Genomic DNA, 27,488 nt, shown 5'->3' with positions numbered 1-27,488 from the left:
AAGGTGTAGTCTTTGGGATCTGGGTTTGTGTATCTGAAGGTATCCTGAAGATGTAAAAACTGTCATTCTGTATTTGAGTGCAATGACAGACATGGATCGGCATTTTGTCCCCTGCTGTTCTCCACCTAAATAGTGAGTTTTCGCCTTGGAAGGCTCCGCCACTTGTCAGACATTAATTCACAAGCGCATACAATAATTCATCAGAATGCGAAGTTACGTCTCGGCAGACAAACGTTGGCAAGGTTTCGCCAGTGATACTTCGGGACTGTGAGCATTTCTTAGCATTTGCATAACATTTGCTACCATTCATTTCTGTCCATTTCTGCCTAGGAAACTTTTCTTATGTCAATTTAAATAGGGTGGGTACAAATAGGTCATATATATATGTCTTTATTATGTTGGCGAAATGACTACTTATTATTGAAAATGTGCAAGGAAGCAAAATAAAGACAAAAGAGATCCTCTAATCTCCTAGACATGAGCCCACCCTAAAACAAATGTGGCATGCCCCTCAAATGGTTTAAAAAAAATTAACAGTTACAACTTTTAAACACAAGCCCACTTTAAAATATTAAACGCCAGAGTTTTAACTTTTTTAATGACTTTTCGGCATTTTGTGTAATGATCATTTGCCTGAGCGAAAATTCGCCTGGCCAAAGGGCATGAAACTTCATTAGTATACTCTTTCGCTAGCAAATTGTCCTCTACGCCTGTAAATTGGCCCTGCATATTGGATTTCTGGCGAATTTTCGATAGCGACCGCCACTTCTCCCTTTAGTAAATTTGGCCCCATGTGTTATAGGTTTTAATTTGGAATCTCTCAGAAAAAATTCTTAGCACTTTTGCAAGACACTGTATAGCGATTGGTTTGAGAATCTGTGTACTCCCTGACCTTATGCATTGTGAAACCTTTTACACTTCTCAGTGTATTTATAAAACCTTACTTTCTCTAGAAAAACCTACAATACTAGTGTATCCAGTGTTTGGTGTCTCAGTGGCCTTGAAATGCCTGAAATGTTTTGATCTGATGATAACTGTAGAACATGGGAAGCAGGAGGGAAGTGCACTCCCATCACTTACCCTCAGCGCAGATGAGTTGGTTATAGCCCAGAGTATTTAGCTGTGATCCTATGGGACTATAAAAAGGTTGCTCATAATAGGACCTGCTTCACTATCACCCCAATTGTGGCCAGTTTAGAGACTGATGAAAATGGCAACTTAATGACTCTTGGTTTCCCACCTTATTTATGATATATATTTAAGGCAACCATGTGGACTACTGTATATTACCCTGTTAGTATTCTGTGTAAGTAACTGAAACAAATACACGAGTCACATGGAGGTAAAAAAAGAAAAAATGCTTGTTTTACTGTTAAAAACAATTAGGGGAACATAAACATGAAATCGGATGGAAACAGAAAACCCAGAGAATAAAATCCCGCAAAGTATCACCTTCAGCCACAAGACCCCAACTAGGGAGGGCGCGAGTCCAATTAAAGGGACAGCTATTTTGCCAAAAGCTGTTTCCGTTGCTGATCCAGTAAAGCCTCCAAGTGATCTGCTCTCTTAACAGCTGCCTGTATGACATAAATGATCACAGTTAATGGAAAGCTTGGACATTACCACGAACTCCATTGGGCTGTCTGATCTTTCAGAAAGATGGTCAACCATCCTAGGAACTTGATAATGATTTGAAATTGTACACTAATAAAATGTAAGCACCACAGTAAACTAGCGTTTTGGTTGCCAGGGTCAGATAGTATTTTAAAGGTGTGAAAAAGTTGCTATAGGACGCTTACAGCTGAGATTTCTCAACAGCAGAGCTTAAAGAACAGCAAGAAAACAGAGGGCCCCAGCCTCAGGTTTGGTGTGTGTGCAAACTGGCTGTTATGGATACACCTGCAACTATAGACATAAGAACAAACAGCAGTGAATATAAATATTGAAAGTGTCAATGTTTTCTCAGTAAATATATTTCTAATGGGGGCAATTGACATGAAATGTACTCCAGATGTTGGTAACAATCCAAGTAATCAACACATACAAAGGAATGAAAACAAGTAAATCCATAAATTAAGTTAAGTGTAATAGAAAAAAGTGGAATGACACAGGGAACAAGTATTGAACAGATGAAGAAAAGGAGGTGCAAAAAGGCATGAAAAGCCAAGAAACTTGCTGAAATCTGTCAGTATTTAGAAAGCAATCCTGTCCCCTATCAGTGTCAATAAATATCAGCTGGTTTAGTCCCAATTGATGTCCTATAAAAAGGTTTCTCATTACCAAGGTATCACACAAGAAGCATCTCATGATGGGTAAAAGCAAAGAGCTCTCTCAAGACCATCGCAACCTTATTGTTGCAAAACGTACTGATGGCATTGGTTACTGATGCATTTCTAAACTTCTGAATGTTCCAGTGAGCACCATTGGGGGCCATAATCTGGAAGTGGAAAGAACATCATTTCACCCTAAACCGGTTATGACCAGGTGCTCCTTGCAAGATTTCTGACAGAAGAGTCAAAAGAACAATCAGAAGAGTTGTCCAAGAGCCAAGGATCACTCGCGGAGAGCTTCAGAAAGACCTTTAATTAGCAGGTACAGTTGTTTCAAAGAAAACAATAAGTAATGCACTCAACCGACATGGCCTCTATGCACTCTCACAACACAACACTCTTGCTGAAGAAAAAGCATGTTGAAACTTGTTTAACTTTGCTGCACAACATTTGGACAAGCCAATGAAATATTCTGGTCACAAGCGACCAAAATTGTACTCTTTGGATGTCATTGCACACACCATGTTTGGAGGAGAAATGGCACTGCACATCACCCCAAAACATCATACCAAAAGTGAAGTTTGGAGGTGGGAACATCATGCTGTGGGGCTGTTTCTCAGCATATGGTACTGGCAGACTTCATATAATTGAAGGAAGGATGAATGGAGAAATGTACTGGGACTTCTTGATAAAATCTGCTGCCAACTACCAGGATGCTGAAGATGAACATTTAGAAATACATTGATCCCAAACACACAGCCAATGAAACTCTTAATTGGTTTCAGAGAAAGAAAATAAAGCTGCTAGAATGGCCCAGTCAATCACTCGACTTAAATCCAATTGAAAATCTATGGAAAAAACTGAAGATCAGAGTTCATAGAAGAGGCCCCCAGAACCTTCAAGATTTTAAAACAGTGTTTGTGGAAGAATGGGCTAAAATCGCACCTGAGCAATGTATGTGACTAGTTTCTCCACACAGGAGGTGTCTTGAAGCGGTCATTACCAACAAAGGCTTTTTAAATCAATTTCAGTAAGTGTTCAATACTTATTCCCTGTTTCATTCCAATTTTTACAGACAGCAAATTCCATATTTACAGAGAAAAATGTTGACGTGTTCAATACTTATTTTCCCTGCTGTATGACTAGAAAAGCTATGGTCTACTAAACTATGCAAGATTAGATAACTTGGTGTACTTGAGGATGAGATGTTTGAGGGTGTATAAGATTAATCAGTATGGAAGGCTGACCTCGCATTGCTTTCGTAGACTGTTTACAGTTTCTTCTTTTTTCACTATGGCTGTCTTCACCCTGCATAAGAAGCACAAATCCAGTAAGTTTTATTTTATATTTTCCAGAAAGTCAGAAATTCCTTTTCAGCTAATTACAAAATATATACAGACACCTACCTAAGCTATTCAGAAATACACACCCAAAAGTTAGAAACACAAAAAAAAAAACCCTTCTAAATGTACTAAAATACAACAGAAACACCTGCACATTTCTACAGAAATAATGCACATGAATATACATGGATTGAAAATGTAATATTGCTTTAAGGTTATTTGTAAATGTAACTTCTACTGAATGCAGAGTATGTCTGTCCTTTCTATTCTTTGCACCACAGGTTCTGATTTCTGCTATACTTCAAGAGTCAGAACCAATAGGGAGGAGAAAGGGGCAGATACTGTTTTCAGTAGCAAATACATTTACAAATAACTGTAAAAGCATTAAAATTGCTACTTAAAGGAGAAGGAAAGCTACCGAGGCATTTTATTGCCAATAGATTAGCTGTAATAGTGAAAGCTAGAATGCAATATTTATTCTGTAGAATGTTTTGCTATACCAGAGTAAAAAGCTCTAGAATCTCTCTGTTTGTTTAGGATAGGAGCTGCAGTATTAACATGGTGTGACATCACTTCCTGCCTGAGTCTCTCCCTGCTCTGGGCTCAGATTACAGTAGAGAAGGGGGGGGGGAGAGGAGCAAACTGAGCATGCTCTTGCCCAGGGCAATGAGGTTTAAGCTGAAGGCAGGAAGTCTGTTACAGAAGCCCATGTGTACACAATTGAAGGAAAGAAATGCATTGTTTTTTTTGACAGGGGACTCAGAGCAGCACTACTTTGGGGGTTTACTGGTATATTAAGATGGACCTTTCTTATAAGGCTTACTTAGTTTTAACCTTTCCTTCTCCTTTAAGTGTTTATTATACAGTTGCTTTTTCTTTCATTGGGTAAAAACATCTTGTTGCCAAGGTTATTGGTTTTACAATTAAAATAAAATGTTTTCTTCTGCTGAAAACAACAATCATAGAAGTATGGGAAAAAACTGATGGCCAATTTGCAATTTTTTCCATGGCATGAGCCAGTTATTCCATATGTTTCATATTCATGGACCAAATTATTATATATTAATGTTGTGGGCTGGGGCTAATGAAGTATGCTATTATGATGATTAACATATTCCAGGGTCACACAAGGCTTATGTGTGAGCTTGAATGCTTATTATTGCCACAATATTGGCACAATTCTGCACCCTAAGCTCAATATGAACTCTAACACTGTAGACAGCAATGCACAAGCAAAGGATTGATGATGGCTTTAAACAAAATCTCTACTGTGTTGGGTTTTCCCAGAGAGATATTTTTCTTCTGCAAACTTGCATATAATAATTTGTGAGGGATACCACACTGAATGTGCTACATACATAATGTTGTGTAATCTAAAGACACCAACACAACAGTCCCAAACAGCCATGGAAAATAGCATGCAGCTTGCAATGGATTCTTTATTTTGTCTGATGACAAGGAGGTTAACCCCAGCATAACACAATATAACCCTTCCTGTTAAGCTCTGTGCAATATTGATTATGTACCTAGTGCTGGGTGATTAAAAGACTAAAGGTTGCCAAACGAGCGGATCTTTCCCCAATATGCCATTAACGAGCATGGCTATAATCGGGCCGTACTGCTGAACAATCCGATTATGATGCGCAATGGGCTTCTGGAGGGATCGGTTGGGTCAAAATCAAACCTGTCCGATCGACCAAAGAACCGATCTCCGCCGGACGAAAGATGTTCCGCACTCACCACACACGATCCGAAAATTGTATGAATCCTCGATTCATACTATAGGATCTGTGTGTCTATGGCCAGCTTTACACTCAAGCCTTGAACAAACAAACTCATTCTTCGTTAACTGGGCCATACTTTCAAACCAGCATGACCTGATGCTTTCCCTATGTCACATCATAACCTGAGCTAATTTTAAGCATAAACTAAAAAAGTACATAGCAAGCAGCATAATTACCATATATTGCCCTGAACTAGTCCAATCACAAAGACATGGGTTACTTCCTCCACAGGCACAAAGACCAATATGCAGGGGATGGGCACACAGAGAGCTGCTGCTGCCAATAAAACAACCCCACCACCCACCTAAAATACCCCCTGCGCTCATAGCCGTGTCTGTTTTTGTAAACAAGTATTTAGGATTATGTCAAATACACATAGTAATTTTTTCACATGATACTTTCTCCTGTATGGAAAGAAGCTGGAAGAGCAACTCTATCCATGTGATAGAGGATGTTCCAGCATGTTGTGGTGTGCTTCAGCATCAGACATTACACAGTTCTGTTTTGGAAACAGTGAATTTACATAGGCTTGAACTAGAAAACTACTTTTTAAAATATGAATGTACATTAAAAGTTAGCTATAGGTCATGTTGATCGTTTTATGCTCAGGTATGTTTTTGTAAGCAATTGATAAAGTTCCTAAACCTGACTGTTTTGTCAACCTGACTGTCCTATCTCAATCTGTCAGTTGAAGTTTCTAATGCTACCGAACTCCTGCTGCATAAATATGGCAAGAGAGTTGCTTGCTTTGCTCTGTAAAAGGTTGACAAAAATTCCTCAATTACCGGTCTAATATATACATTATAGCAGAAATGCAAAAACATTTTATCCATAATCTGTTATTTGAAGCTATTATTGAAGACACTAAAACACACACTACTTGCCTCTTATGCACCTCCTCCAGTTCCTCATCTTTCTCACGGTTGACTCTTTCCAGCTCCAGGCGATGTCTGGCTCTTGCTTCTGATGCCTCAGTTTTTAGATGCCTATTCTCTTCCTCTGTCAGTACAAGTCTATCTGCAAACTCCTGACGGATTACTTCAGACAGGCTCTTTCTTTCCTCACTTAGGCGGTCAGTAAACTGGAGAAGGTAGTAAAGAAAATCTGGTGAATGAGATGTTACTGAGATATTACTGATACAGGGACATCTCATGCCACATTTTACCTATAAATCTATCTGAATTACAGCCCTGCAAGAATAGGTGAAAAGTGATACCCCACATGTACTACTTGGAGGCTGAGTAGTAGGTCAACACAGAATAAATGTTTTATGTAAATATTCCCATAGCATATAATCCATTTTGCAGAGTATGGTCACTTGCTCTAACATTACAAATATTTCTCTATCATCCCCTGCAACAGAGAGAGCCCTGTATATTCTCTTTTGCCCCGCTCACCTTCCTGATGTCTTCAACCTCCTGCTCTTTCTGTCTTAGAAGCCCCTGAAGCTGGATCTGTTCTCCCTCTAGCTCCGTAACTCGCTCCTTCAGCTGATTACAGCGTTGCTGCAGCTTCCTCTCTGATCGCTCCAATTCTTGCAGCTCTGAATCATACTTATCTCGTATACGTTTAATCCTGCAAAAGAAGCACAAAGGCTTGTGTAAACAGATACATTTTAATTTAATACCAAAAAGTGCTTCCTTTGCAGATCACTATACAAACAGGGAAGTAAATATGTTGAGGGATGGAAAACAATCAAGATCACAGATGTTATTCTTCTGAAGTTTTTCAAAATGCAGGGCTCTGGTGTGGGGGAATTCATCTTAACTGATTCACATCCACTGATTCCCTTAGTAAGCAAGACGAAGGTCAATAAATTAAGTGCCACTGTTAACAATACCTGTCCTATTGTGGTGAAGTATACATATTATGTTGCAATGAGTCTCCCAGGATGATAATGAACCTCCTTCATAGGGCACTACTAGATTGCTTTGGCTTTATGAGGCAAATTTCTGCTCTCACCTATTTTCACCGGCTCTCTCACATTCTTCTTTGGTTGTCGACATCTCTGACTCCAGGCGCTGGATGACATGTTCAATTTCTTTGTCTCTCCCTTTCCTAACTTCTTCTTTCAGCTCTCTCTCCCGTGACAGCAGCCAAGCTTCCTGAATGCAAGAGAATGCAATGAGTTGTACAGATCTGTTCATGTACTCACATACATAAATCATAACTATTCAAGAATAAAGTTATCTTGTGATTTCTAAATGCTGGTATTGTGGATTTCGAAATGTATGAAGGTGTTAGGCTTTATTTCTTTGCCTTGAAAAGACTGTTTAAGAAAATATTTGATAACATTAATAATACTGATCTGCAATATATAAAATAAATCATTAACATAAAGACTACAAACTGGTCATTCATAGGAAAGCTCAGTTGGCAATCTATCCGTGCATGTAAAGATGCCACTTGGGAATCAGATAGTAACATCACCCTTTTCTTTTTTTAATAATTATTTTATTAATTTTAAATGTACACATTGTTACATTGTATAGCAGGTCATCATTTGCTTATTGTACGGTAAGTTGAATATAAAATAAACATCAACCACAAATCAAAAGAAACATTGCAGTGTCATTAATCTCATACTTGAATACAGTTGCCATTTGTCCTTCATTAGTGTGCCTTCTTAATACTAAGCTCCTGAGTACTTATCCTTTTAGGACCATTTTGTTTGGGGGACATATCTAGAAGAATAGTGGAAGTTTTGTCTCCAGGCTTTTGATTTTGTTAGGGGTCCTAAGAGGTTCAAGATCTTAGGGCATGTGAGCTTATATAGAGGGATGGCCTTGTCAATCACTGCCTCCCAGGTTGTGAACTTTGGACCTGGTTAAGTAAAATTACCATGGGGTCCAGTGGGAGAACCAAACCAGTTTTGTCCTGTATACTTTCCACTACATTCCCCCAAAAGCATCGTGCCCTGGGACAGTTCCACACTAAGTGGAAAAAGTCAACTGGGAAGTGTTGGCATCTGAGGCACTCTTGTCTGATTTCAGGATCAATTTTATGTAACCTATGGGGATGTATTTGCGATGGAGGTATTTTAGTTGAGTTAACCTGTCCCTACTGCAAATGATCCTGTCAAAAATGGCCTCTAGGACATCTTCCCATTGTTCTAGGGTAAGTTGTAGGATGTCTCGCTGCCACTTGGTATATACAGTAGATTTGGTAAAGATGTGCTTCCTGCTAGCAACAGTCTGGTACCGAGAGGGGTTTCTTGAGATCCTCAGTATGCCCAAGAGTTTCAATTTTATTGGGGACGGAAAAGGAGATTTTGTGTACTCACCGTTAAATCTTTTTCTCTTGGTCACTTGGGGGACACAGGGACAGTGGGGTATAGCTGGTACATCCAGGAGGGCAGGACACAACAGTAGGAAAAACTTAGCCCCTCCTCTACTGGCTATACCCCCAGCAGGCGGAGCTTAGATCAGTTTGTTCCAAAGTCAACAGGAAAACTTTAATTAACCGTAAAACTTAGTATTAAACATGTCTAACGGAAAAATGAGGGCCTCAGTCCAGGGAGGGAAGCCCTGTGTCCCCCAAGTGACCAAGAGAAAAAGATTTAACGGTGAGTACACAAAATCTCCTTTTCTCTAAGTCATCTTGGGGGACACAGGGACAGTGGGGACATACCAAAGCTGTCCCCTTAAATCTCCGGGAGGGAGAGTGAGGCCTAGGTGGAAGTAGCCACGGCGGCTTGAAGCACCCTTCTGCCAAAGCGAGTGTCAGAAGCCGCAAAGGTATCGAAATGGTAAAACTTTGAAAAGGAGTGGACAGAGGTCCACGTAGCTGCCTTGCACAGCTGTTCTGCTGATGCTTGGTTCCTGAACGCCCAGGACGTACTCATTCCCCTAGTAGAGTGGGCTGTGAGTCTAGATGGTGGCGTTCTTCCACGTGCCACGTAGGCTCGTTGAATCGCTTGCTTGATCCAGCATGAAATGGATGATTTTGTGGCCGCACCTCCTTGGTGGGGGCCTGAAGAAATGACAAGTAAGGAGTCCACTTTGCGAAAGTCCTGTACTCTGTGCAGGTAAAACTTTAAGGCTCTGACAGGATCCAGGGTATGTAGAGCCCTCTCCTTAGGATTGGAAGGTGAGGGACAAAAGGTCGGTATAGTAATCTCTTGGTTTAAGTGAAATTCAGATACAACTTTAGGCAAAAAAGATGCAATGGTGCGTAGAACCGCCCTATCATGGTGAAAAACGAGGAAAGGTGGTTTGCATGACAGTGCGCTGAGCTCAGAAACACGTCTTGCAGTGGTAATGGCCAGAAGAAAGGTAATTTTCCAGGTAAGCCAGAGAAGCGGTACGGATCCTAATGGCTCGAAAGGAGGGTCTTGGAGAGCTCGTAGAACTAGGGTGAGATCCCATAGGGGAGCTGGTGCTCGAACTGGAGGAGCCAAATGTGATACTCCCTGCATAAAAGTCTTGACGTCAGGTAGGAGAGCAATTTGTTTCTGAAAAAGAACGGATAAGGCAGAGACTTGTGACTTTAGAGAACCGAGGGATAGACCCATGGAAAGGCCCTCTTGCAGGAACTCAAGTATGTTCGGAATAGAGAATCGTTTGAACTGCTTCCTATGACTTACACACCATTGGTGGTAGGTAGACCAGACTCTATGGTAAGTCCTTGCCGAGACAGGCTTTCTAGCTGCGCACATGGTATTAGCCACTGACTTGGAAAACCCTTTTTGGGTCAGGATTTCGATTTCAAGAGCCATGCCGTCAAACTTAGATTTGTTGGATTTGGGTGGCAAATCGGTCCTTGAGATAGAAGATCGGGGACTTGAGGTAGGGTCCAAGGCTCTGCTACGGACATGTTGAGAAGATCTGTGTACCAGGAGCGTCTCGGCCATCTTGGAGCTATGAGGATGAGAGTGGTCTGCTCTCGCTGAAGCTTCCTGAGAGTCCTGGGTACTAGAGGTAGAGGTGGAAATGCATAGGCCAGCTGGAATTGCCACTTGGCTGTTAGAGCATCTGCTGTTATCGCCAGTGGATCTCTGTAACGAGCCATGAACGCTGGTACCCTTCGGTTGTGCCTGGTCGCCATTAGATCCACTTCTGGAGTGCCCCACATCTGTGTTATCTCCTGGAAGATCTCATCCTTCAACGACCACTCTCCTGGGTCTAGGGATTGTCTGCTTAGATAGTCCGCTTCCCAATTTAGCAGGCCTGGGATGTAAACGTCTGACAGATGGGTCTGGTGAGATTCGGCCCATTTGAAAATTAGATTGACTTCGTCTAGTGCACCTCTGCTTCTTGTGCCCCCCTGGTGGTTGATATAGGCAACTGCGGTGGCGTTGTCGGACTGTATCTTTATGGCCTGACTCCGTAGAATTTGTTGCCAATGGATTAGGGCTAGACGGATTGCACAAATCTCGAGCAGGTTGATCTGTAATCTCACTTCCAGTGAGTTCCATTGACCCTGAGCAAAGTGGCCCTCTAGAACTGCCCCCCATCCGAAGAGGCTCGCGTCCGTCGTTAGTATGCGCCATGACAGCTCTCCCATGGGTTTGCCCAGGGATAGATGAGTGCTGTCCAACCACCAGAGGAGAGATGTCCTTGTCCTGCCGGACAGTCGAATCTCTTGAAAAAGGGATTTCCTCTTCCAAAACCTCAGAATATTCCACTGGAGCTCCCGTAGATGGAATTGTGCGAATGGTACTGCTTCTATGGTGGATACCATGACCCCTAACACCCTCATGCAAAACTTGACTGAGTGGTGGGGCCTCTGAAGAAGCGACTTCACTAAGGCTTGGAGATGACTGATCTCTTGAGGTAGGTAAATCCTCTGTGTTTGTGTATTGAATTGCATGCCCAGGAAGACCATGGATTTGCTGGGTGTTAGGGAAGACTTCTCTAGATTTAAGACCCAGCCTAGTTCCTGGAGTTTGTCCATGGATATCTGGAGAGATCTCTGAGCTTCCGAGAAGGAGGGTGCTTTGATTAGCAGGTCGTCCAGATAGGGTGTGATGGAGACTCCGGCATTGCGAATCACTGCAGTTGCTGCTGCCATGATCTTCGTAAAGACCCTCGGAGCGGACATTAACCCGAAGGGAAGGCTTGTGAATTGGTAGTGGCAATTTTGGAAGGCAAATCGCAAATATCTCTGATGCGGAGGGAAAATGGGAACATGAAGGTAGGCATCCTTTATGTCTAGAGAAATCAGAAATTGCCCCGGGGACATGGCCGCAATTACAGATCTGAGAGACTCCATCTTGAATCTTCGATGACGAAGAAATTTGTTTAATTCCTTGAGATCCAAAATGGGTCTTACTGATCCGTCCTTCTTGGGCACTACAAATAGGTTTGAGTAGTAGCCCTTGAAGAGTTCTGTGACTGGTACGGGAATGATCACCTGCGCCTTTGAAAGTGTTGATATTGCACCCAGGAAGGCTGTCTTCTTGTCTAAGTTTTGTGGCAGTCTGGACATGAAGAAACGATTGGGGGGGCTTGAGGCAAATTCTAGATGGTAGCCCTGGGTTACTACCTCGTGGATCCAGGAGTCTTGAATGAGTGCGGTCCATACTTTGGAAAATTTGCTGAGCCTGCCCCCTATCGGACCTGTGACTGCCGAAGTGCAGCTGTAGTCATGCTGAGGCAGTCTTGTCCCCCGCCTTAGGGGGGACTTGTCTTGTTTTGCCAGGAGGATCTCTGTTTACTACTAAAGCGTCCTCTGTTTGCAAAAGACTGTCGAGGTGGAGAAGATCTCGAGTGCTTGGCCTGGGAGCCACGAAAATTTTTTCCCTTGCGGAACGAGGGACGAGCCTTAGGTTGTGGTAGTAGGGTGCTCTTGCCCCCTGTTGCTTGGCTGATAATCTTGTCCAGGTCAGGACCGAACAGAAGCTTGCCTTTAAAGGGAATGGAGGTTAGAGACTTCTTTGAGGAAAGGTCTGCTGACCAGAGTTTCATCCAAAGTGATCTACGGGCTGCTACAGAAAGTGCCGATGATCTGCTGATGACCTGTAGTGCATCCAGTGAAGCCTCACATAGGTAATCATTCGCTTCCTTAATTTGGGAAGCATATTGAGAAAGCTCATGGCGAGGTGTCCCGGAATCAATGGCAGTAAGTAGGGAGTCTGACCAGGACCGGACTGCTCTGCTGACCCATGCCATGGCAAGGACAGGTCGTATCGAAGTGCCTGAAGCTGAGAACACGGAGCGAAGAAGACTTTCCAGTTTCTTATCCATCGAATCTCTGAAAGATGAGGCATCCGGAACAGGAAGAGCGGTGTTTTTGGAGAGCCTGGATACCGGAGGATCCACTGAAGGTGGCATTGACCACCTTTCTATAAGCTCCTTAGGAAATGGATAGAGTCTTTGAAACTTTCGATTTGTCTGAAAACGTCTCTCTGGAGTGTCCCATTCCTGTTGTATGATCTGATCAAGTTGAGCATGAGCAGGAAAAACAGGTGAGGTCTTACTATGACGTTTAAACAGGCTCTTAGTGGTGTCAGATGATGCCCCTGAGTCCTGAAAATGGAGCGTCTCAAGCACAGAGGTAATTAGAGCATCTACAGACTCGGAGGAATTCCTGTGTGAATCCTCATCCTCCCTTTCTGAGTCAGATAAGAGTTCGCCTTCTGATTGTCCAAATTCATCACCGGAATCAGGTAGGAATGGCGAAAAACCTCTAGGAGGAGAATCGCTCTCTTCTTTGGATGGGGAAGGAGCTCTGCGTTTTGAAACTTTCCCCTTTGGCTTATCAAGGCGGGAAAGCAGCTTATCTAGAGACTGTGCCAACAAAGGTATCCCAGAAGCTAACTGTGATGCCCACTCTGGAGTGGAAGGCAATTTATGAGAGGGCCCTGGAGGAGGAGAGCTTGTAAGTGGAGACGCAGGCTCCCCTTGAACACCTTGGTCTACCTGGGGGGGAGCAGGTGCTGGAGATTCAGGACCAACCACAGGTGGCTTGCATTTATTACATAAAGGCTCTTTGTGCCCAGGAGGCAAACGTTTGCGGCAGGTGGCACAGGCTACATATCTGACCTGAGAAGGTGCCCCCCTAGAAAAAGGCCTGTCACCAGTTCCCTCAGACATGATAATAGTAGTGAAATAACACTATAAGTATAATATGGATATATATATCTATATATATATGAAGAAAATCTTAGCTGAACCGTGCTGTGGTAGGGACCAGCAGAGGAGGCTTTCCCTGGGGACTTGCGGTGAGCTACAGCGTCTCCCGCAAAAGCAACACCTCCACCTTTTATTATGGAAATTTAAATATTTCAATATATTTATAGCATCCTAGGCCTTAATACTTTATAGTTGGTAGATAAGCATTACTTGTATACAAGGATATTTTTCCAGGGGTTGGGGTAGAATAATACCTCCTTCTTTATGTAGTTCTGTTCCCAAGCTTGCTTCTCAATATCCAACCGCTCCTTTAGGGCTTTTATCTCAGCCTGAAATATATTAAGCAATCAAAAATTAATGTTTTAGTCAAACTCCAAAAGGAGCAAAAAGCAGGGGCTATTATGAACTAGGCTTGAACCATTTTCGCTGTCACTCGGAAAACAATTTAGATCTAATTCTTGTTGTCGCTCTATTATTAATATAGAGAAAACACAGGATTGTTACAGTAATGCTAGGCTAATTATGTTAAAAATTAAAGCACAGCATGGAGGAATTAACATATTTCTAAAATAAAAAAGAAAGGATTTAAGGGACATTATACTGAACAAGGATTTTAAAAAATAAATGTAAATGACAGTCAAACAAAACAGCCTAGCCAAAATCATTAGACACATTCTGGGGTGGCCATGGATACTGATCTTTCAGATTATCATGTTTACACTATAACTCCTCCTTCTCATCTCCACAGGACAGGACATTCCTCTAAATACACACAAAGAAACAAGCCCAGACACACACAAGAAGCAATAGAATTCTTAATGAATCAGATGCACTTTGAGTGTAGGACTGGCCAGATATGGGATGACTTTGACGTAGTTGGCCAGCTTAAATATATTGCAATATATGGACAAACAATCCCTATTTTGTTTAAGGGTTAAGGCAATTTTTAAGTAGCTGTATGCACAAAATGTCTTAAATATATTGATAATGTGTTGAGTGCAGAGGACCTCTTGTATTTGTCTATATGTATTTTGTGGTCACAGCCTCATTGCACCCCCACCTAATGTTAATGTTAGTATATGTTAGTTAGTCTCTCCACAGTGATGACATCTGTTCTTATCAAAATTGTAACATTATAATATTTTGAACATTCCTGTTACCAAACACAAAGTTTTCTGCAGAGAACTCCACAGATAAAGAGGTTGCTTACCTGGTGCCTTCTCTCCTGCTCATCCTTGCTCTTTTCATATTCTTCCTTTAGTACTCTTGTGGCCAGTGCACAGTTATTCTCCAGCTGCTTTCTTAGTTCATCCAACTCAGCTCTCTGCCTGTATAAGATACCCCGTATCCATCACCACAAAACAGAAGTGTAAAGTACAGAACAAAAACAAGCACACAGCAGTCACTGGTGCAAAAAGATGACAGCTGAACACACTTGTTCTTTCACAGAATACAGCATGCAGTTGTGACAGGATAGATGCAATAGTAGGCCTGTGTAGGTCTGTGTTTGGCAGATGGCCACATACCAAACTTTCCTTTTTAGCCAATTAACTGTGTTCCTGTCCAACCTCATGAGCTCAGCCAGGAAGGACCATGAATGCACTGAAGTGTGTGTGTTGCCAGCTTTACTTGCCTCAATAATGATAAACATATTTAGTTGCACATTTCCTGGACTAGATCATGGAGTAATTGATTTTTCTCGATTTAGTTTAAGTGTTGGACTATACTATCAACAAGGATGTGCTTTTTATTATAGTTTATTATATATTACATGCACTTTATTTACAAGTATATGCTCATTTTCGCTTTTTGTAGCAAACTGCCAAGGGAACCTAGCTCAGTCTCCATGGTAACATGTTACATGAAAAAGAATAGATGGTATTCAATTCATGGTTTCTCTGTTCTACTTCATTTTCTATACTGTAGAAAATGTAGACAATGTTCCAAAATGGCAGAGTTTATCTAAGGACACACAATTTTTATATAAGTACACATCTGAGATCAAAACAAAAGAGCTATTCTTATTATTCGTATGTTGTTATTGTGCTGATCTATTTTGAATACTATAACATTTCCCACCCAATGCTAATGCAACGCACTCACCTGGCTGCCTGCTGGTTGAGCCTCTCCTTCTCTTCCGATACCTCTTGGAACAGACGCCTTCTCTGATCCTGCAGTGATTGCTCTTCCTGAACAAGATGCTTCTCATACCTGTGCACAAACACAAATGGTAACGTCCATGTATGTTGGTTTAGGACAATAAATACAAAAAGTAAAAAAGACAAAGTGCGAAAAATACTGGAACTGATATAATTGTTTTAGTCCCATCTAAATTTTATTTAACAAAGCGTTGTTCACCTTCCAACACTTTTTCAAGTTTAGTTGGTTTCAGATAGTTCACCAGAAATAAAGACTTTTTCAATTACTTTCGATTTCCTATTTGTGAGTTTTTTTTAATATTGCAGTTTAGTTTCATTTTTTTAACAGGGGGGGGTTCAATGACTCTGTAGTAACTGTTCTAAATTGATACATTAATTGATACATTTCTTATCTTTGGCCCTGATGAGCAGCTGTTATAATTGATACAATAGTTGCTAACATGCCACATATCCTGTTTAGAAATGTACTAACTAATCGTAACAGTTCAGAATCTGCATTGGATACCGAGATGCTGGACTGAAACATGAGACAGTAATGTAAACATTTAGACTTCAATTCTGGAAAAATTATGAAAAATAAAAACATGGAAAGTAATTGAAAAAAGTCTGAAAAAAAGTCTGGTGAACAATCTAAAGAATTGAAAAAAAAAAAGTGTTTGGAAGGAGCACAACCCTTTAAGTTGTGGTATAATTGGTTCTACATGGTGCCATGTTACCAGGTGTCCCTGCCAATTCACCTTTGCTTTGCCAGCTCCCGTTCCCTCTGGCTGACTTCCTCTTTCTCACGCTCAAGGTTCTGCCGCATCTCCTCTGCCTGACATACATATCGCTGGGCGGCTCGCTCATCTGATTGCTGTAGTTCTGCCTCGTGCAGTGCTTTTAACTTACGGATTTCTTGTTTATGTTTAGAAATGAGTCGCTGAATTTCAGGTTCCAGCCCTGTAAAGTCAAGGGTAACAAACTTAGCATCCTATTGCTATTAAGTAGAGTTTGTCTCACATATCCTTAGGTATAAATCTGTGTATACAAAACAGTGGGCAGGTATTTACATTTACGGTAATACCATTTATACAAACAGAGCAGAAATAGAAGTGTGTTAATGTTAACAGTCATATCAAAAAAAGAAAGTGTTTTAAAGTAATTAAAATAAAATGTACCGTTACCCTACAGAGGTAAAACTGGTGTGTTTGCTTCAGAAACACTGCATAATCTGCTGTGTAGCCATGGGGCTAGCCATTTAATTTGAAATAGGGCATAATGGCACGGGTTAAATAGCAGATAACAGAAACCCTATAGACAGTGGGTTTAATTCACTTGAATCTGCACCCATTGTATTCTACATATCTTAAAGGACCAGTAACATCAATTTTTTTAAAAAAAAAACCATTTGTTAGTATACATCAAAAAAAAAAAAAAACACCAAGACAAATTAAACTTTGAAATTGCAAAGTCTTCATTAAGAAATAACTTACTGAAACTCCACTTCCTCTCCTCTTCAGAAAAGGCGACAGGGCAACCAATCCATAGTGCGGCGACTGACAGCATGTATCACACTTGATAAAGGGCCAACACCCGAAACATGTTGTGGAGCACTTTTCCCCAATAAAAGCACTTTGCAGTCATAGCTACTGCCTTGGATTTGTCCTGCTTTCTATTATAATACTGAAGGAGCCATGGTCCTTGGTAAGTCGGATGCGCTGGTGGGCCCACAGGCAGTTGTCGCACAAATCCTCCTGGCAGTCCGACAAGTGCGAGCTAGTCCCATTGCCCTCGTCACAAGAGGAATACTTGCAGGGGGTCGTCCTGCGAAGAAGGCTGGAGGAAGAACACGAAGCTGACCTGTCAGTCCTTTCCTCCATGCAGAGCAGCTCTCCAGACGAACCTTTATTCTCCTCATCCCCATCATCAAGCAAGATAATATATATCTGCCGAGCAGTACACACAGAAATCGACACAGGACAGACATCTCGCACTCCTCAGCCTCACTGAAGCCCTTTCCGTAACTCGATCCCTACCAGCTGCCTCTTTGGGAATGAGCTTCTCCCCCAACACAATCATAAGGCTGGCTGGATTTATATCTCCCTGACTGACATTCTCACAACCACTGTGGCTGCGAAGGAGATCTCAGCTTATCCTGGCAGTCAAGCAGCAAATCTAACGCAGAATGAGGAAGGCGACCCCCTTACCCAGTGTCTCAGCCAGGCTCCCTAGACTCCCTGTAACGGGCGCTCACCCGAGGAAATCTATGATTAGTTCGGCAAGATAAAATATCTGCCGAGCAGTGCTGCTTGTCTTTGCGGTAGTAATTGAGCACATAGTAGAAGATGCGCCTACTACAGTCTAGGGAGCCTGGCTGAGATGTTGGGTAAGGGGGTTGCCTTCCTCATTCTGTGTTAGATTTGCTGCTTGACTGCCAGAATAAGCTGGGATCTCCTTTGCAGCCACAGCGGTTTATTCTCCATGCAATTAGCGCAAGATTGTCAATCAGGAAGACTTAAATCCATCCGATAGACATCCAGATATATTGCAAAATATCAATATTATTGACAAGAGAACGAATACAGAAATTCAAACAAATGAGTGATAACAAAAAACATAGAAATTATATTTTGTCAATTAATTAGTTAACTTATTGCTCTGCTTTGAACAAAAAAACAACATACAGTACCAGAGTATTATATATGTGGAAATTTGAAAGGATAGTAATGCAATTATGAAAAAGCAGAGGTTAAAAAAAAATCAAATTGTACATTAAAAATTGTACATACCTAATATTAATACAAATGCAAGAATTTTGATATTTGGCATCAAAAATTACAATAGCTAAACATTGGAAATCACACTTGGTTCCGAGTTCCCACTTTAAGGACAAACTGAACTGGATAATGGTTAATGAAAGTCTAACCAGTATACTTATAGATAAATATGAGAAATTCAAAGAAATATGGGAACCATGGTATCGATATTCTTTCCCGACCACAGGAACCCCCTCGATCCTTTTGTAATTGCTACATGATAGAAATATATGTTGGCATCTATTATGTAACACTTTATACTTTTTCAGATCTGGAATAACTAATACTTAATAGGTGTATTTCAAGTAATTCAGTCAACTGTAAGCCCATAGAATTATTCTCTAACATGGTACTCAAGGGATCTCGCGGAAACCCCCTTAGAGCATGCAATGCTCAATATCAATGATTTATAACACTTAATATGCCATCAAAGTTCATTTTGGTTCTTTTGTTTTGGTTTCTTCTTTAATTGGCCTATCCACCGGATCAAGACAGGACCGATTCCATATTCATTTTTCTCTATCTTCACTCCTTTTCTCCACACAGATCTTTAATGTTATTATACAACTGTTATAACTACAAATTTTTCCTAATACCTATATGTTAAAACTCAAATAAAAAACTATTGAAAAGAATATGAAAAAAAAATTGTACATACATTTTTGAACTTTTTTTTTCTATCAGCAGTTTGTGGATTATCTATGTATATGGACCAACTATCTAAGCATTTTCTCATTTTTAGATCATCACATCTAAATCTAATCACTTCCTGAAAGGCAAAGAGATCTCATGACATATGAGATATGACATAATATCTATATATACAGGAGGTTCCTCTGTAATACAATATAAAAATAAGGATTTCGTCTTTCAAATTTCTGTCAAATTCTTATAGTCTCATAATGTGTTTCCCTTTTAAATCAGGTTTAATTTTACCTTCTTTATATGAATCCAACATAGCAAAATGTGGGAAGACCTGTATTTTAATTTAGGTGACTTTTCTATTAATAAGGGTGATGGCCGATGGGGAGATTTGTCGCCTGTAATAAAAATGCACAACTGTGAGCGACAAATATGTTAGGGAGATTTGTTGCCCACAGTCATGCATCAGACATGACCCTGACACTGAATAGTTTTCTCACATGGCTACACAGCAGCTTATTTATATAAAGTACAGTAATGTTTCTTAAGCAAACACACCAGATTTACAAGTGCAGAGCAACAGTACAAGGTTGGTTTAACCACTTAGGTGCCAGCAGAATTAAAAATTTTGGTTACGCGAAATGCCAGCTGTTTTTGAAACATTTTGTGCTCTCTCACTTTAGAGGGGAAACCTATAGTTTACCTATGAAAACATTGTTTTTTTCGGGAGAAACTAAGCTTTCTAAATCTGCCTGAGTTTTCATGTATTTCCACCTCTGCAAAAAGATTTATAGCGCTAAATACCAAAAATAAATGAAAAATTCCTATTTTTCATTGTATATGAACTTATACCAGAAAAATATTTCATTTTACACATGTAAATCGTCTCTTGAATGTGCCAATACCAGATATGTATAGTTTTATGGAGATTTAAGACTTCTGTACAGCAAAAACTCCCTGCAGTATATTACCGAATTTTGAAAGCACTAAGGCAGAAAACGGCATACTTTAGATTCCAAGGCAAAACAATTCTGAAACAGTAAGTTTACCCCAGGAAACCACATATTTTTGAAAAGTACACATTCTGCGGATTCCAAAATAGGTCTCTCAACTCCTAACTACCAAACATCAAAGCTTGTCTGAACATAGCCTTTTTTATAAAAAAAAAAAATTAAAAATTGGGTACCAATGCCTTTCTGCTCCAAACTATTGAGTGGCAAGGTTTTCCCAAAAATTACAGTTTTGGTGAAATACCTGAAAATTGCCTCATAGATTCAACTTTCCAACATGGTATGTTTTTTTTTTTTAACAATTATTTTTATTGAAAATTTTCCAAGTGCACATACAACAGTTTCATGCTCAATAAACAATGACATATTCAGACAATAGTATCCTTCAATCCCTGACAGTCATTTTACAGATTTCAAAGCATAAGATGTGTATACATTGAAAAAATAACTCAGGTAAACTTTGTTCATGCACATGCATGGTTTCGCCATTAGCCATGAACTTACATACATTGTTTATTCGCCTGTATATGCACTTAAGATCCCTTTTACCCCATTATACCCCACATTTTGTAACGTACCAGCAAAAGTCATCCTAAATATGAATGCCAGGGGTGCACTGAACAGTTTGATGCCTGATATGAAAAGATTGACAAACTAGGTGGCATACAGAGATCCCCAAATGAAAATAGTACATATGAATGTTCACGTATGACACTCTGACTGCTACAATACAAGCACCAGCTATGTGCATTATGCACCATAAGACCCCCTAACAGTATGGAGACCGTAGAAAACCATATATTTTCCGAACGTACACATTCAGACGAATCTAAAATGGCTAAATACGTCTTTCTACTGCAAACTACCAAACTGCAAAGCTATGCTAAACATAACGCTTTTTTTTTTAAATTTCTGAAAATAGTCACAAAGCTTGCATTTTTCCCCAATATAAACCCTGCATTTTGTAACGTACCAGCAAAAGGCATCCTAAGTATGAACGCCAGGGATCTACTATATATATAGCTGACAAAATTTCCATGGCCAAAATCAAGTAACAAAGAACAGAGTGAAATGGTACAAAATCATTAAATCCAACAAAACCACAAAAATCAATGCTTTTTTTTTTGCCTAGTGTAATCAGCAGTCAGAAAGCTGAAAATGTAAAAAAATGGCTAAACATGCAATAAAATGGCTAAATGGCGAAATTGCAGTATAATCCCCAAAATAAAATGCAAAAGGTATTGCGCAGTGCAATTAGCGAATACACTATCCAGCAATGGCAATAAAACAGACGATGCGATAAAAAAAAAACAAAAAAAAAAAAACACGACATAGTGTAAGTGTATGTGTACAATTGGCAGATTGCGTGTTGTGTGCGTGTGACCCCAAAAATTGTGTGTGTGTGTGTGTGTGTGTGTAAGTGGGAATGTAAGTGTGTAAGTGGGAATGTAAGTGTGTAAGTGGGAATGTAAGTGTGTAAGTGGGAATGTAAGTGTGTGTTTGGGGGGGGGCACTAACCTGGGGTTGCAGGGTCCAGATCGTCCAGGAGGGCTGGATGAAGAAATGCCACTGTCCTCTGCGATGATCCGGTAAGTGGGCGGGGCTTGCGGCTTCAGGAATTGGAAGCAGCAGCATGGCACGCAGTTTGCACGTGCCTGCTGCTACCTTTGGGGCCCCTTGGCGATCGTGCTTCAGGGGCCACTCGTTCCCGGCCCCTGCTCATTGCCTGTGGGCTGGGGAACGAGAAGGAACGGAGCATGCGGCTTGAAAACCCGCTTCTCCGTTCCCTAACCCTTTAATATTGCAGAATGTAGAATCTACGTTCTGTGGCATTTAAAAAAACGTTCCCTAACCCTTTAATGCTGCAGAATGTAGAATCTACATTCTGTGGCATTTAAAAAAACGTTTCCACAGAACGTAGATTCTATGATAATTGAGGCAGGAGTTTAATACCTCCCATACTATCAATGTATGAGAGTAACTCACACATGCCAATTCATAAAACAACAGCCGAAATGGGGAAGGAAGAGCAGGAAAACTTAATTTTACCCTTTACAGTGATCTCTTTAATTTTCTTTGTTTTCTCATCAATCCATTTCTCCCGTCGCACTCTCTCGGTGGCAGACATCAGATCCTGCAGCTTCTTCATTTCCTAAGAAAACAAATTAAATTAGTATTGAATTAAGCCTCCTACCTTTTGCATTAGCATACATTCTTCCCTATTAAGCAAGCCATACACTTGGTCAGGATGATCCAATCATTTGTCATTTGTAGAGGACAGCAAGTGACAGCCTGATGAGGTCCTTGCCCATCAAAATGTTCAGCCCTACCTGATATCTACCTAAATTCCAGTCTGTTATCAATGACACAAGCAGTTGCTATGGCCCCCATACATGAGCCCATGCCATTGTTCCCTTCCAGAAACAGGACTGCCATAAAACAAAGTAAAATGGGAACAAAACAAAAAATGTTATAATAAATGGAAAGTTTTCCATGTTTCATATAATGTACACTATTAAGTTTTAAATCCAAAAGCAATTCAAGTGAAGAGAGGTGCCCTCATTAAATAACACACGAAAACCACAACTTTTTTGGATTGTCGTGCAAAAAAAAAATCTAAATTTTTGTTTGGATTATTGTATGAAACCCAGCGCAGACCATAATATCTTCAAATTGCAAATAGGACCTCTGCCACTGACTTCTACAGGACCTTGACAGGTTGAAGGTGGAGTGTTTTTGGATTTGCAGCCTTGGGCTATAATAAATCTTAAAAAATTGGATTTTTTTTTCCACCCATGAAAAATTCAGATTTTATAGTAAAAAAACAAAATTTTTCAATTTTTTAGCATTCAGACTTTTATAAATAACCCCCTTATTATAACCCGATGCTGCAAAAAGCCTGATTCCGAAAATCTGCCTTCTCAAACCTGTTGAGGTCATATAGAAGTCAATAGCAGATGCCCCAATCCCAATTTGAAAATATATATATATTTAAAATAAGCTATTTTAAAGGGATACTGTCATGGGAAAAAAATGTTTTTTCAAAATGAATCACTTAATAGTGCTGCTCCAGCAGAATTTTGCATTGAAACCCATTTCTCAAAAGAGCAAACAGATTTTTTTAAATTCAATTTTGAAATCTGACATGGGGCTAGACATTTTGTCAATTTCCCAGCTGCCCCTGGTCATGTGACTTGTGCCTGCACTTTAGGAGAGAAATGTTTTCTGGCAGGCTGCTGTTTTTTCTTCTCAATGTAACTGAATGTGTCTCAGTGGGAAATGGGTTTTCACTATTGAGTGTTATTCTTATATCTACCACCAGGCAGCTGTTATCTTGTGTTAGGGAGCTGTTATCTGGTTACCTTCCCATTTTTCTTTTGTTTGGCTGCTGGGGGGGGAAGGAAGGGGGGTGATATCACTCCAACTTGCAGTACAGCAGTAAAGAGTTATTGAAGTTTATTAGAGCACAAGTCACATGACTTGGGGCAGCTGGGAAATTGACAAAATGTCTAGCCCCATGTCAGATTTCAAAAATGAATATAAAAAAATCTGTTTGCTCTTTTGAGAAATGGATTTCAGAGCAGAATTCTGCTGGAGCAGCACTATTAACCGATTCATTTTGAAAAAATGTTTTTTCCCATGACAGTATACCATTAATGATAACTAAAAAATAAATAAATAAATAAGTAGGATTTTAGTAAATAACCTCCATATGTTCATTAACTCATATATTTTATGTTTTCTGTTAACCTACAGCATGAAGAAATAAAAGTAATGTGCCTAGGTCATCAGTGTTCCTCAGGAACTATTGAATTGTTAAAGGCACAGAAACACCAAAAAATGTAAGTAAATTTAAAGTAAATAACATAATATACTGTTAGCATGCACTGGTAAAAGCTGTGAGTTTGCTTCAGAGAGATTACTATAGTTTATATAAACAAGCTGCTGTGTAGCCATGTCAGCTGGAAAAAAGGTACAGGTTACATTGCAGAAAACAGATAAGCCCTGTCCAATACAATGGTGTTTTATCTGTTATCTGCTATGCAACCTGTGCCGTTTCTCTTTTTCCCCCCCAACTTCAATTGCAGCCCCCATGGCTATGATCAACACGAGCTATAGGTAACGTTTGACGTACATTAATATTTTGAATAATAATTTTTTTAGTGTCATTATCACTTTAAGACCAAAGACTTCAGCATGGGCGTCCGCAGATAGGAGCAAGGGGGCACTTGTTCTCCCTGTACTTGTAGAGAACACATTTGAGGACATCATCAGGAGAACACAGGCTCCTGCGTGCGCTCTCCTAAAAAAGAAGTATGCAGACTCGCCTCTTACTCACTGATCCAAAGAGGCTGCAATCACACCTCCGTGCTGCCCACACTTGCTGTTGCAATCTCCCCCCTCATGGCTCGGTTCTCCCTCCTTAGCCCTCCCTTCTCAGACCTCTTCGATCATCCCTCCCTCCTCAGCGTTCCGTGTTCTGCGTTCAGCTCGTGAGCTAGGGTTGTCAGCCTTGAGCACGGAGGCAGGCTGAGGGCTGAGGAGGGAAGGCTAAGGAGGGAGGACCGAGCCACGAGGGGGTAGTTTGCAACAGCAAGTGTGGGCAGCAAGGAAGTGTGACTGCACTTCAGTGAGTAAGAGGGGAGTCTGCATACTTCTTTGTAAGGAGAGCGCACGCAAAACTGTGTGTTCTCCTGATGATGTCCTCAAATGCGTTCCGTAAATGCGGGCCCCTCATGGCCCCCCCCTCCCGGAAAAATTATCTGTGGATGCCTCTGAGCTTAAGCATTCTTAAATTGGCCCAAGTGTATAAAGAATCAGTACAAAAGTGACTGTGTCCTATCGAGTGCCCTTTATTTTCACAAGGCTGTTCTATTCAGCTCCCATGAGCTACTTCTCTATGCAAAATGCTGGATTGTACAATATACAAGCAAACCAGAACCTATTAGAGCTGGGGTCAGCAGTGAAGATGAAAAGTTATAGGAGTGAGCCAGTGTAAAAAGAAAGCATGCAGAGGTGTGTTACCTCACACAGGGGGCCCAAAGTTTGCCAAATCTGGAAAAAGGAAAAAAAAGAAGAAAAAAAAACAAAAGAAAAGTAAAAATTCAACAGAGAAAAGAAGAAGGAAAAAAATTCAGCAGCTATCATCTACTGTGCAAGTTGATTTACTTTATGATTCACATGATCATAGGCTCTCTAGTGCCTCACACTGGCAAGACTGTATAATCATATGGGAGACAAAATTCTACTGATTCTGTCAGTTTCAGGTTTTAAAAAACTTGAGCATTAAAACAAATATTCACCTATGTAGCCAAACTATACTGTTACAATTGGAAATGTTTCTGATTTCTGTTGGATATGTTGGATACTAAGCAATTAAGTATGATGCACGATGTATGGCCATACATGGGCAGATCCGCTTGTTTGGAGCGGTTGCCAAACAAATGTATCTTGTCTTGGATATGCCCATCCAAATTGTGGGCCCAACTATTGGGTCCTCAGGATTTTTAAACCTGTCCAATCGACATCTGGACGATTTTCGCGGCCAGAGGTCCCATATACCGGCCAATAAGTCCGTTGGCAGCTTTTAGAGAACACAAATTAAATCAATGTATTAAAGTATTAAATCAAAGTACCGTATATACTCGAGTATAAGCCGACCCGAGTATAAGCCGAGGTACCTAATTTTACCTACATAACCTGGGAAACCTTGTTGACTCGAGTATAAGCCTAGGGTGCTGGTTAGAGAGGTGTGCAAAATTTTCCTTAATAATAAATAGCAACCCCTGAATGTTAATGGGTAGTTTCTGAACCAGTAGTGCTTAGCGTCACTGCTAGGACGAGAGAGAGAGAGAGAGATTTATATTATGTTTGCTAAATTAGGGCAAGATTGAATCCACACTAACACATATATAGTATATATATATATATATATATATATATATATATATATATATATATATATATATAGTATATATATATATAGTATATATATATATATATATATATATATATATATATATATATATATATATATATATATATATATATATATATATATATATATATATATATATAAATAATAAAGCAATAGAAGGATCAGTTGGGATGTTTTTCATTTACTTGAATGGTGACAGATAAACAGCATTTTTTCTAACTCCCTCTCATCAATGTGTGACTGGGGCTACAAATCTCCCAATAGGCCATTACTTTTAAAGGGAAATGCTGTTTATTCGTGACCATTCAAATAAATGAAAAACATCCCAACTGATCCTTCTATTGCTTTATTATATATGTATATATACCGTATATGTAGCATTGATGTCTCTCTTCAGTATAGGGGCCACATGAAGTTGTGCCCGTTATGTGTAGGGGAGAGAGCAGTGAGATGAGCTGAGATTGACTTATGTGGGAGCTGCCTCTACTCACAGAAAGTAGTGTCGTATTCTCCATTTGCTTAAGAGCAGCCAGGGGGGAGGGAGACAGCGAGAGAGACTGGATCGCATGTTAATTTACAGCATCTGAAAACCGGCACAATCAACCTGCGTCTGCACCGGAATATGCGGAAGGGGCCATGTGATCTTTTCTTCCATGAAGGCTCTGCCGCCCCAGGTCCTAAAGCCCCCCTGGATCGCATGCCAATATACAGCAGGTGCTGGACGCCCCTGCAGTAACAATAATTACGGTAATGCATCGAAAATAGCTTCCGGCTGAGCTAATGCATACAGCCAGGAACTAGGCAGCTGTGTGGGCCACAGGAGGAACTTTCATGGGCACAAATTGATGCGGTTTTGGTAATGACTCCAGTATAAGCCGAGGTAGACTTTTTCAGCACATTTTGGGTGCTGAAAAACTCGGCTTATACTCGAGTATATACAGATTATAGACATGAAGTTAAATTTACCATAAATTTTAAGAATTTATTTTTAAAGTTTTATACATTTGTTTGCCTTAAAATATGTGACATAATATGTCATCGTTGAACATTCCTTCTCTGGAAAATTGCATTTCTTTTTTTAACAGAAGAAAGTTATCAGTGCTTGTGCTTAAGCTGCTTTCAGTGTCACAGTCCCAGCCACGGCGAGCACCACAGAATATCTGTATAGTGATATTTTAGTCAATGCAGTAAGGATGCATCAAATTCAGAATTTTTTGATTTGCCAGAATACCAAATTCTCCACAAAAGATTTGGCCAAATACCAAACCAAATCTGAACATTAATTTGGATATTCAAATCTAAGAAAAAAAAAATTACACTTACTATTTACAAAAAATTGTTGTGCTCAGTTATCCCAAGTCACGTGACTTGTAAGGTTTGGCTTCAGCTGAAAACATAGTGGACATTTTAGACTGAGATTGAATATAGGCCCAGTCATTTCAGGTTACCAGCCCCAGCCTGCATTTAGGATT

General features: G+C 40.3%; 1 protein-coding gene across 5 annotated transcripts in view; it reads right to left on the bottom strand.

Annotated features, from left to right (window-relative positions):
- Positions 1–1,343: 1,343 nt before the first annotated feature.
- cep131.L (centrosomal protein 131kDa L homeolog) overlaps positions 1,344–27,488 on the bottom strand; it is a 64,985-nt gene continuing 38,840 nt past the window's right edge. For 3 of the 5 annotated variants that reach the window (XM_041576230.1, XM_018235071.2, XM_018235072.2), the window contains 10 exons: positions 22,128–22,230; positions 16,369–16,570; positions 15,576–15,683; positions 14,683–14,800; positions 13,727–13,801; positions 7,360–7,502; positions 6,795–6,972; positions 6,282–6,478; positions 3,518–3,578; positions 1,344–1,577 (listed from right to left, as the gene is read on the bottom strand). In XM_041576230.1, coding sequence (XP_041432164.1) covers positions 1,506–1,577; positions 3,518–3,578; positions 6,282–6,478; positions 6,795–6,972; positions 7,360–7,502; positions 13,727–13,801; positions 14,683–14,800; positions 15,576–15,683; positions 16,369–16,570; positions 22,128–22,230 — 1,257 coding nt within the window. In that variant the 3' untranslated portion in view covers positions 1,344–1,505. Of the gene's footprint in view, positions 1,578–3,517; positions 3,579–6,281; positions 6,479–6,794; positions 6,973–7,359; positions 7,503–13,726; positions 13,802–14,682; positions 14,801–15,575; positions 15,684–16,368; positions 16,571–22,127; positions 22,231–25,103; positions 25,134–27,488 lie in introns of all 5 variants that reach the window. The other 2 variants (XM_041576229.1, XM_018235070.2) reach the window with 1 other exon arrangement.

Source organism: Xenopus laevis, chromosome 9_10L, assembly GCF_017654675.1.
Source record: "Xenopus laevis strain J_2021 chromosome 9_10L, Xenopus_laevis_v10.1, whole genome shotgun sequence".
Classification (NCBI taxonomy): domain Eukaryota; kingdom Metazoa; phylum Chordata; class Amphibia; order Anura; family Pipidae; genus Xenopus; species Xenopus laevis.
This window is presented reverse-complemented; position numbering and strand designations above follow the sequence as displayed.